The sequence below is a fragment of the Barbus barbus genome (assembly GCF_936440315.1).
Source record: "Barbus barbus genome assembly, chromosome: 49".
NCBI classification, from domain to species: Eukaryota; Metazoa; Chordata; class Actinopteri; order Cypriniformes; family Cyprinidae; genus Barbus; species Barbus barbus.
In genome coordinates this window covers 14,861,365-14,872,697 of record NC_136727.1, presented here as the reverse complement: position 1 = coordinate 14,872,697, position 11,333 = coordinate 14,861,365, and the positions used below count along the sequence as shown (strand labels likewise).

General features: G+C 42.4%; 1 protein-coding gene across 8 annotated transcripts in view; it reads right to left on the bottom strand.

Moving 5' to 3' along the window:
- Nucleotides 1-52: 52 nt before the first annotated feature.
- The window catches only part of LOC306867541 (CREB-binding protein-like), a 49,450-nt gene continuing 38,169 nt past the window's right edge, over nucleotides 53-11,333 (bottom strand). For all 8 annotated transcript variants that reach the window (XM_079413258.1, XM_079413259.1, XM_079413262.1 and 5 more), the window contains exons 16-31: nucleotides 10,821-11,001; nucleotides 10,592-10,710; nucleotides 10,247-10,486; nucleotides 8,942-9,030; nucleotides 7,443-7,523; nucleotides 7,212-7,268; nucleotides 6,679-6,756; nucleotides 6,514-6,581; nucleotides 5,395-5,545; nucleotides 5,046-5,192; nucleotides 4,822-4,935; nucleotides 4,572-4,737; nucleotides 4,304-4,471; nucleotides 4,032-4,193; nucleotides 3,574-3,855; nucleotides 53-3,296 (exon numbers count right to left, since the gene is read on the bottom strand). In XM_079413258.1, the coding sequence (XP_079269384.1) occupies nucleotides 1,140-3,296; nucleotides 3,574-3,855; nucleotides 4,032-4,193; nucleotides 4,304-4,471; nucleotides 4,572-4,737; nucleotides 4,822-4,935; nucleotides 5,046-5,192; nucleotides 5,395-5,545; nucleotides 6,514-6,581; nucleotides 6,679-6,756; nucleotides 7,212-7,268; nucleotides 7,443-7,523; nucleotides 8,942-9,030; nucleotides 10,247-10,486; nucleotides 10,592-10,710; nucleotides 10,821-11,001 (4,260 nt within the window). In that variant the 3' untranslated portion in view covers nucleotides 53-1,139. The remainder of the gene's footprint in view (nucleotides 3,297-3,573; nucleotides 3,856-4,031; nucleotides 4,194-4,303; nucleotides 4,472-4,571; nucleotides 4,738-4,821; nucleotides 4,936-5,045; nucleotides 5,193-5,394; nucleotides 5,546-6,513; nucleotides 6,582-6,678; nucleotides 6,757-7,211; nucleotides 7,269-7,442; nucleotides 7,524-8,941; nucleotides 9,031-10,246; nucleotides 10,487-10,591; nucleotides 10,711-10,820; nucleotides 11,002-11,333) is intronic.

Below are 11,333 nucleotides of genomic sequence, written 5' to 3'. Positions count from 1 at the left end.
AGTAGCTTTACTATATAATAACAACAACATAGAATACACGTGATTTTGATCTGTTGCACACAGTTTATTTAACAATATGGTATACAAGTAAGAAATACGTTTTTTTCAACCAGTTTATACAGTGATTCCATTCTCTCTTCCTTATATTTATAGTACTTTGCTTAACTTGCATGATTTACATAAAGGGAAAAAGTAGAGCCCCTGTTCAAGTTTGTGTGAGAGGAATGAGGGTCAATAGCAGAATCCATTGCGTTTCCAACAAGCAGTCAACCAGTGATCGCCCATTCCCTCCCGCTCAGCTTAGGGGCCCCTCTCTCCCTCTAGCTCTCTTTATATATCTGTATGACAAAATTAGGACAAAAAGCAACAATATTCTACATCTGCAAGACAGAACCTCTGGATCCAGGCCAGTGAGATGTTGTAAAAGTGTACATGTCCTCTTGGGGTCGGTGCTGTATTGTCTGAGTGATGCATATGTGTATCTGTCTGTCTGTGTGTGTGTGTCTGCATACATGCGTATGCACAGTTCCTATCAATACAAACAAATAGTTCTCCTCATACAAACTTCACAATGAGGAAAAGCCTCCGAATGCATGTCTGAAAAAATGGTACAATACTAGAGTACAATCGCCAGGAAGGATGACAGAGCAGAGAAACCCTGACCCAACTCCCAGACAAATGATTTTACAGTCTTCCAACAAAACAAAATGCTGCAAAGTTAGATAAGGTATAAAACAAAAGGTATGAATAATATAATGAAGTTTCGTAAATTTTCTTAAAAAAAAAAAAAAAAAAAAAAGGCATGAAACCAGACCGCCCTCCCCCGAGACCAAAACACACATTTAAAACAAAACATTGACCACACAAAGGTCTAAACTGAACAAAAAATATATTCTTTGTGATTTCTTTTAAACAACAATTTTCAAATGCCTCTTAAAAGGAAGCAATCAGTCTTTTGTTTTTAGGAAACATCAACATTCCCTATTCCTTGTCGACATAAATTTCTTTTTTCCCCCCATACATTTCTTCAAACTTTTTACAAGTCAGTACAAAAAAATTGAGAATATTAGAGAAAAACCAACAGAGCCACAAAAAAGAGGAACGGGGAGACTGTGGTGGGTGGAGTCTCCCAGTAAACGCTACAATCCCTCCACAAATTTCTCCAGCGTGTCTCCTGTTGTGTCTCCCACCATGCCTAAGTCACTGGGCAGCCCTTGGCGGTTGGGCGTATTAAGTTGCGGGAGCATGGCACTCTGCTCGGGTGTGCCTAGGTGCCCCTGCTCTATGGAGCCAGGCATGGGCGTCGTCAGACCAGGGTGTGGTGATCCTGTGTGCTGCGGCGAAGGCTGCGGCTGAACCTGCGGGGAAGGACTGGAATGTGGAGGAGGCTGCCGCGACGGAGGTCTGGGCGACTGTACGGGGGCCGGCGAACACACCTGATTACTGAGTGCATTAGCCATGGGTTGGCCGGGAAGGTGCGCGCCTTGCGGCTGACCGGAAAGCAGGTGAGTTTGTGGGCTCATGGGACTCTGTTGCGCCGGCGAGCCCATTGGAGGCTTGAGGACGACCTGTTGCTGCTGCTGAAGCATGCGTTGGTGGAGGAGGTTGGATGTGCCGTCCATTCCCATCCCGGCTTGCCCCATCTGGGCCATAGGGGGCAGCTGTCCCAAGGATCCGCCTGTTGCCTGCATTGCCAACTGTTGCTGCATCCGGAGTTGCGTGTAGTTGGTAGCAGTCCCTTGTGCCTGTGGGAACTGGCCATGTGCCTGCGGCATCACTCCTTGCTGCTGCTGCTGGTGCTGCTGCTGCCGCAAAAGCTGACGGCGGTACAACTCCTGCAGTTGCGGGTTGTTGGCGTGCGCAGGGTTCATGAGCTGCCCCTGCGTTCCAATAGCCGCCATGCCTTGTGGAGTGGGCTGCTGCGCTTGCTGTTGCGGCGCCATGCCGGGTCGCGGCACCGCCTGCATTGCTGCCATGTTCTGCGCTGCATGCATGCCCTGTTGCACTTGTTGCTGCTGCGGCTGGTTGGCGTGGTACTTGGCGGTCCTCTGTTTGATGAAGGCGGCCATGAGCTGCGGGTTTGATTTGAGGATGTTCAACACCTGCTGCTGTTGTTGGGGCGAGCTGGGTGACTTGAGGGTGAGTAGCAGGTCTTGCAAGGCATTGGGGGCGATGGCTCCGGGTCTCTGGGGTGCTTGCGGTCGCGGGCCCTGCGTGGGCACCATCATGCGCGGCTGTGCAGCTTGCTGGGGCATCGTGGGCCTTTGCATAGGCATGGTCTGCGCTGTGGTCTGTGGTGGAGCAACCTGCTGCTGAGCCACTTGCATGCCTGGCTGAGAGCCTCCGGTCCACTGTCCTTGTGGGATTTGTGGCATGACCTGTTGCCCGTGTGGCCCAACATGCTGCATGGGCGGCTGCATCTGGCCTGGCATGCGTGGCTGCTGGTGGTTCATGGGAAGGCCATTCATGGTCATGCGATAGTTCTGTTGGTGCTGAGCCTGAGCGACCATCTCTATGTGCCGTGCCATTTTGACCGCCATAGGTGGAGGCTGTTGCTGCGGAGGCTGTTGTGCCGGTGGCTGCTGCTGCTGGGGAGGCTGTGGGAGCGGAGACTGCTGCTGGTGTAGCGGGGAAGCCTGTGGGCCTGATTTGCCCTGTGAAGCTTGAGGAGGGGGTTGTCCGTTGCGGGGAGCATTGGGATAAGCCGGGGACATGACACCTGCATTGGGAGTTGTTGGCTGGTTGGATGGCGGTTGCGGAGTTTGAGGGGTGTTGGGTTGCTGATGCGAGGTGGGCGTGCTGGGGGCTGTTGATGCAGGTGGCGAGGGTAGGCTCTGAGGCATGGCTCTGCCCTGCATAGTAGCCATGCGTCTGCGCATCATCTGTGCCTGCTGGAGCCTGTGCTGCAGCTGCTGCTGACGCAGTTTGTGCTTGATGTTGAGGCAGAAGGGCACGGGGCACTTGTTCTCCTGACAGTGCTTGGCATGATAGCAGCAGAGTGCAATGAGCTGCTTACACACCGGACAGCCACCGTTTGTCTTGCGTTTGCAGCCCTTGGTGTGCTGCACCACACGCTTCATCTTCTGGCAAGACGGCAGGGAGCAGTTGGCATTGCGGCACTGGCAGGCATGCACCAGAGACTGGATGCAACGCTGGATGCTTAGACGCCGACTCTCCTGAGGACTCTTGGAGGCCTCGCCGCTTTGACTGTTGTCATCGTCCAGACCCAGACCCCACTTAACCATCTGGTGCTCGTGGCCCTTAGTGTTGTAGCAACTAATGCACAAGTCAAAGTCCTGAGGAAAGATGAGGATAGAGTGATTTAGCAAGGGATGACAGGAAGTCTCGTTATGAAAAGACAAGATATGGTTATGATGCATCAACAACAAATGGACAAAACGTGAAAGATTTGTTTAAGCTACTAGTAGAATAGTTGTTACTAAAAGACCCCGTGGCTTCCCAAGTTTCACAATCCCAAAGGTTTACTTTACTTATGCACAAACCCAGAAACACACCCATCCACTAATGATCAAAGGACAGCTGTAAAATGTTACAGGAGCCTCTGGATCTTACCTCGCAGACAGTACAGTGCCAACGTGTCTCGACATGGTGTTTACATTCATTGCAGGTGTATACAAAGCGGTCCTGGCCCTGGTTGTGCAATTCCACCAGCATGCACATGGTGCTCCATTTGCAGCGCCGCAAAGAGCTGAACTCCCAGTGCTTATCCCGTGCTAACGTCAAGAAGGCGTCCCTTCCGTCCATCAGGTCGCAGGTCAAAAGGGGATCGGAGTCAACAATGGGTAGTAATGAGTTGACCATGGGCCCAGAGTGCAGATGGATTACAAAAAACACCTGGGAGAACATGTAGGACAAGGTAAGAGGTTTTTCCAGAGAAAAACACTTTGCTTATATATGCATATCAAAATCTAACATGCAAAACAGTGAAAATTTCAAGTTAAACAATGTACATGACTCATGCAATGCCTTTGACAGCAATTTTATGATCAGATGAAGAACATATAGTAGACCTCTTTATGTTTCTCCATTGTGGCGTAGAGTTTCTGAGAAAGATCATTGGCTACATTCGGCATCCCAGGTTTCTTTTTATTAGCTCGGCTCACGCTGCTTTTATTCTTATTTGTTTTCTTGTTGTTCTTCTTCTTTGCATTCTTACTGTCCCCTGGCGTGCCCTGTTAGAAAGAATAAGAGTCTATAAAAGGTGTTTGGAGTTTGTAAAAGATGTAAATTAATCTACAGAATATCAAAATGAACCCTATGCAGAGTATCCTACAATGTTCACCTCTGGAGTTTCACAAGTTGCTGTGCTTTCTTCTTTTTTCCTCTCCTCTTCCTCCTGTTCCAACTCCTTGATGCTCTCCTCCAACACATTAGGCCAAAAATCACCCTCAAAATATGGAAGCTCGTTTGCACTCGTCAAACGGTCCTCAGTTGCTTGCTTAAAAATGTCCTATTAAACACAAACACATTGTATTTATACCATATAGCCGTGTACTTGATAGCATACACACAATCAAAACAAAATTAAGATCACACGGTCCCTGCTATACCTTGTAGTCATGCAGTATCCGCTCAGCAAAGGCCTTGTCCAGCATTTTGCGGTACCATTCCTGCAGGCGTTTGGGCTTTGGGATTTTCTGGTCGGCAGGGTGACAGTGGAAAATATAGTCATCACCTTCACTAGGTGGACACGCCCAGATGTGTGCCGTAACATATCTGTGGTGGAAATGTTCAACGTTCAGGGCATGAACAGGAACTGCATTTGTCGGCCTCAAGGAAGATTTATATGGTGAAACCTACCCAAGCTTCTTGACGTATTCCAAATAGCCGATGAGGATTTCATGATAAACTGCTGTTCTCAGCATGCGAGGTCTGAAGAAGTGAATACTATCGAGGTATGATATGTATACCCGTCTAGGTAGGTACAAAAAATAAAGAAACTTTTACCTTCATTGCATGCTGAGCATTACATGCATTGCTGCATAAGTCTGTTGTTTCTCTAAAGAACTCCAGTAAGAGTTTACCTGGTGTTAGGGAAAGGGCATTCAGAGCCGTACTCTTGCACGTGCATGCCGAAGAAACACACGTCTACTCCGTCAATCTCCTCAAAGGCGAAAAGTGCTTTGGTTCTGTAGGGGAAGCTCTCGGGCATCTCTCCTGTATCAACAAACCTGAAACGAAGTAGGGGATTACAGCATTACCATCAATGTTTTGTTTGAAGAACCAATATTGAAATAGGTGGAACGCTGATCAGGACAATGATCAGGCAAACCAGTTGATTTATTGGTTCTGCATCCAAACTTGCCTCTGAAGGGCTATCTGAAGATTTAGCTTACTGAAAAAATAAAAAGTAAGCATGGAGGTTAAGTTTACCTGGCCTTCATGCCAGGTTTGATCTCCACCATTTTCTCTGAACTGGCTACGACTCGCACAAACACCTCTCCAGCTTCCGGATAGTTCTGTCTCTTCAAGTACTTGTTCACCCGATCCTCTATATACGTGCCTAGCCGCGTCACCTGCAACCCTGGATCGAAGACAACAGCATTAAACACAACAACACTTGTAAAGGGATAGTTTTTAATGAAACCTGATATTTTTATTGAAAGCTGAGAGATTTCACCAAAAACAATTGTAAACAGAAGCAAGCACGTTAGAATCGTCCAATTTTTGGTTGCATAGACTTTAAGTAGCTGGGTTTCCATCTAAAGTTACAAATTTAACTTATGTGCCAAATTGGAATAATGCATAAAACATTTGCGAATAAGCACCGTTTCCATCCAACGAGTCAAAGAGAACAAAATCGTCACTTCCTGATAAACTGGCACTAAACATCACTAAGAAGGCGAAGCCACTGAACATAATAATTTTCATATATTTTGTAATAAATTACTTGCACCTCAGAACGAGCAGACGAAACACAGTAAATGCGGTCATTGCTTTCAAAGGTGGATGCCTGATGTTTGGGAACGTAGTCGTGTGAGACAGTCCTGGGAGGCAATTATACAGAAATACTTTGACAGACTTTGCTCTGGCTTTTAAGAATGACCATAACATTTCAGATGCTGTGCAACGGCATCGGTCTATTGGTTAGCCAGGTTATGTCGTCCCATCATGCAAAGTCAATGACTTTTTTGACGCGCATGTAGGAATTTATTCAGTAAATGTGTTTCCATCTCCCATTATTCGCACAAGTCAAAAACCACCTCAAGCGAGCGTAAGAGCTTTTTTGTATATTAAAGGACTTTTTCCGAAATTTTGCGATTCTACCACTCGTTTCCAATGTAATAATTCAAAATGCACATAAAAACAAGGTGATGGAAACCACTAGTGAAGGGACAGAAATCTCACAGGTTTCATTAAAAATACCTTCATTTGTGTTTCAAAGATGAACAGAAGTCATACAGGTTTGGAACGACATGAGGGAGAGTAAATGACAGATTTTAAACCATCCATTTAACATTAATGCATCATAAGAACAATCCTATTACTCACTTTTTGCCGAAAACTTGTTCTCTTTTCTCGTCTTCCCACTCTTTTTCAAACAATTATCGCAGATGAAACTGCAGAGAGAACCGCTCATTAGTGCTGACTTCCCGCATTGCATCCAGAATCGATATCAGAGCAACACTGTTCACTCTGAGGTGTTTTCAAACTCACCCAGAAGGCCAGATAACCTCATAATGCAGGACACAGATCTGATGCATCTTGCGTCCACAGTCTTTACATTCAACAAACCTGAGAGGAGGAGAATTGATTAATGGGGGATGCAACCATTTCATGCGCTTTGTATTCTGGCAGCTTTTATTATAGAAAGTGTCTGAATGCGTAGTCACTAACTGCAGTTAAGCAGGTAGTTAACATGAAATACATCATTCAACTTCTTTTCCTCCAGTTCTTACGCATTTGCAAGCAGGCCAATGCAATTGCGCCTTTGTAGGAGGTGTGGATTTGGACAACTTTTGGATCATACTGATGCTTACAGACTGTAGTGTTGTGTTCGCGGTGGGAGTGTCTCTAAGCCCTATGTTTTTGACACCAGGGGGTGCCAGTGAGCAGAAGCCATGTAGTGTAACGAGTCCAGAGCTGACAAATGTATAAGCCAATACTGACCAATATAGCCTTAATATTAAAGCATGAGCTACTTGATTGCCTCATGGAATTCTGGGAAATTAAGTGAAGTGTTTACTTACGGCTCAGGATCTAACGTGTCATTCTTCTTCCTTTCAAACTGGTCTTTAGAGATCATGCTGCATACAAAGAAGATCCCCAATCAGGGTTGTAGAACATTTAAAACACAAAAAAAATTGAATCATTGATCAATCATGAAGAAAATGAATCATTCAGAATGATTTTGAACTAAAGTGATTAAATCTCCTCAACCGAGCTTGAATATAACTGCAAAAATGTGAACAATCACTTACGTCTGGGGCTGAGCTGGATCATCTCCTAGCGTCACACTGTCTCCCTGAATCTCATTGAAGCACTTTTCACAGAAATGATACCTGTATCCACACAAACAGTTGAGTCATGAATCACTTCAAGAAATATGTGGAGGCGCACACACGCACAAGACTGACTTTATTATTTATGTGACTAGCTTCCTAGTGTTCAACAAAAAACAAAGTAATAGTTCACCTGAAATGAAAAATTTGCTGAAAATGTACTCACAATTTGCTCACCTTCAGGTCATCCGAGACGGTGAGTTTGTTTCTTCATCAGAACAGATGTAGCATTATGTCACTTGCTCACCGGTGGATGCTCTGCAGTGAATGGGTGCCGTCAGAATGAGAGTCCAAACAGCTGATAAAAACATCACAATAATCCACAAGTAGTCCATCAATTAAGGACTCATAAAGCTGTGTTTTTTGTAAGAAACAAATCCATCATTAAGGCGTTTTAACTTTAAACCGCAATTTCAGAGTCAATAATCCACAATAATGCTTTCTTCAGTGAAAAAGCCGTTACACAAAATATTTGTTTAGAACAGTTTTGGACTGTTTTTCGTGCTTGATCTGTGCATATTTCTCTCCTGATTCAGACAAGATTACTTTTTCACAGGAGAAAGCAATATTATGAACAGAGGGCTCAATATTTTAGCAGGAGTCGAAGGTTTGAAATTTAAAAAGCCTTAATTATGGATTTGTTTCTTACAAACATGCATCTTTTCACTTCACTAGAAGTTAAATGATAGACTGGAATGGTGTGGATTACTGTGATGTTTTTATCAGCTGTTTGGACTCTCATTCTGACGGCACCCATTCACTGCAGAGCATCCATTGGTGAGCAAGTGATGTAACGCTACATTTCTCCAAATATGATGAAGAAACAAACTCTTCTACATCTTGGATGACCTGAGGGTGAGTAAACATTCAGCAAATTTTCATTCACGAGTGAACTAGTCCTTTAATACAAAGATGTACTAAGATAACTGAGAATAAGGAGAAATCTGGCCAAATGCTCGCAAAAAAAAATAAATAAAATAAGAGTCTGCTTATTCAGCGGTTCTGCAGTGACGTGCTCTGTGCTGCAGGGGGCGCAAGGGAGCCTGTTATGTGTAAGCAGGCAATTTGCAGCAAAAAATAACTAATAAATGTGCCAGTGCAAATATTACAACTGCCAATAAATTAGGACTGGCTGGAGACTTCAAGCAGTGTAACCGTGAAGAAAGAGAAAGGGGGAGGGGTTGTGATCGAGCAGTCTTGTGTTTAGAAAATACATATGAACAGGCCTGAGAGCAAACTATGCTGGTGTACGCATAGCCACACGGGGAGGTTTAATGTCAATGTCTGATTTGCCGAATGTGCATCAAAACCACACACGGCTGAACTACCTCCACCACATGACAGAGAGCACCTCGACTTTAACTTGAGGGTCCTCGTAAACGTTTTCTTAGGCTGTCGACTGCATAAATTCACCTCACCTGTTCTGATAACTGTAATAAGTGCCGTCTCGGGGTATTGTACACAGTTGCTTGCCGTAACAGCACAGCGTCTGAGGAGAAAACTCATACTGTGGGAGGAAAAAAGAAAAGAGTTCAGTATGTCGAGTTTTTGTGTGCAGACGACCAGGAATTGAATAGTTACTATGAAAATGGCACTACCGTTGTATTCTTATTATTTGAAATTAACTATCTGCATTATTTGAATGTGTGAAGTGCTCGAACATGCTTAAATATTATGCACATCAAGAAATTAGATGATATTTTGAAGTTTATGTAATTCCAAATATTTTGCCAGCTGGCATTTTTGCATTTATTATTGAATGATGTGTTTATTTTCATGTTATTCCTGATTATTTTCATTATTGTTATAATCGTTGTGGATAAGTATTTTTGTACAATCATTTACTAAGTATTTAATATAACATTTATTTGTACATTATTATTATTATTATTATTATTATTATTACTACACATTATTATGCTGCGGAGCAATATTATTGAATAACCATAATACAAATGTACACAATAATACATTTAGTTGCACTTTATTACTATTATTAGTGTTATTGTTTTGTAAATTGTAGTCCAACAATAAAACAATAATATATTTGATCACACATTAGTGTTATTGTTTCAGAGTGATATTATTACAAAAACATTTATTACAGAAGAATATATATATATATTTATGCACTTATTTGGGCAATATTATTTGTGGATATATCATTGTACAATCATTTATTATACAATGTTATATTTTAATGTTTTATTATTATTTTGTGCTATTATTGTATAATCATTTATTACACAATACTTTCATTTGCACATTATTAATGCTATATTTAACATACATTTATTAATACTGTTGTTAATAATTGCTATTATTTTATAACCATTTATTATATAATAATACACTCATTTGCACATTATTATTTATGTTATTGTGGAAATATGCAACTATTAATAGTACAACAATTTATTAGACAATAATATATTTAGTATACACTTATTCGCATATTATTGGTATTATTACTACTTTAGAGTGATATTGTAAAACCTTTTATTACAGAAGAATATATAGAATATGCATTTATTTATACATTATTATTATTTGTGGAGATATTATTGTACAACCATTATACAATGCTATATTTAATATACATTTATTATTATTATTATTATTGAGTGGTATTATTGCATAATCATTTATTATACAATTACTATTATTGTTAGCTATGTGTAATGATGACAACAGAACCTGTATTGAATGTCAGTTCATCTCACCTTCCTCCCGCAGCAGTAACCGAGGCCCTGCATGACGGGGTCGATCTCCTGCTCGAACACCTCGGCCAGTTTGGAGCAGTACTTGTACACGCGCGACGTCTTCCTATTGTACAACCACGCATTGTTGAACATCAGCCACACGTCATCCACGTACTGCCATGGCTCCTGATACTGACCCGTGTCCAGCTTGCGCTTGATAGTGGACAGGTCTATAGGGTTCCTCACAATATCAAAGTAATCCTGAAGGTATTGGAAGAAACCCCTTCAAAGTTCAGACAAACGTGTACTCGCAGTTTTCACATTTCTAAAAATGATTTAATGAAGATATAGGCATGTGAGACTCACAGGGATGCCAAGAAGTATGGGGTCCACAGGCTGCCGGAAGGGTAGAGACTCCGGATCCTGTCTGTACAGAGACTCCAGAGTGGGCATCAACGCCTGCCGCAGCTCTTCTGGCTTAAAGACTGAGAAGAGAGAGAGCAGGAAACAAAAGTCAGGGACAGACGAAAGATTAATGAAAGCAACAGAAATTAAAGAAATGTAGAGCAAACAGAAAAGAAATATCAGCTCATACTTTTCCTGCGAGACTGGGGCGGTGAAGAGGATGCTGTGCCGTTCGTCCGGCTTTCATCTTCCTCTTTGATCTCGGTCTTCAAGTCTGTCTTCTTGTCCTCGGTCTCCATTGGCTCCTGCTTAGCCTCCAACCCCTCCTGCTCCTCCTTTTTGACCAATAGGGAGCCTGCGTCGTCCTCCGTCTAACAAAGGCAGAATCATGAAAATTTGACACTGAAAGAAAAATCTGGGTTGATAAGATTTTTGATGTTTATAAATACAGTAAAAACTGTAATATTGTGAAACAGAATTCATATCTAAAGTAACCTTTTTCTATTTTCATTTATTTTAATAGTGCTGTCAAACGATTAATCGCATCCAAAATAAACGTTTTTTGTTTACATGATATATGTTCTATGTATATTTATTATGTATATATAAATACACATACATGCATGTATATATTTAAGAAAAAATATGTTGTTTATATATTAAATTATACATGTAAATATTTTCAAAATATATACTGTATGTG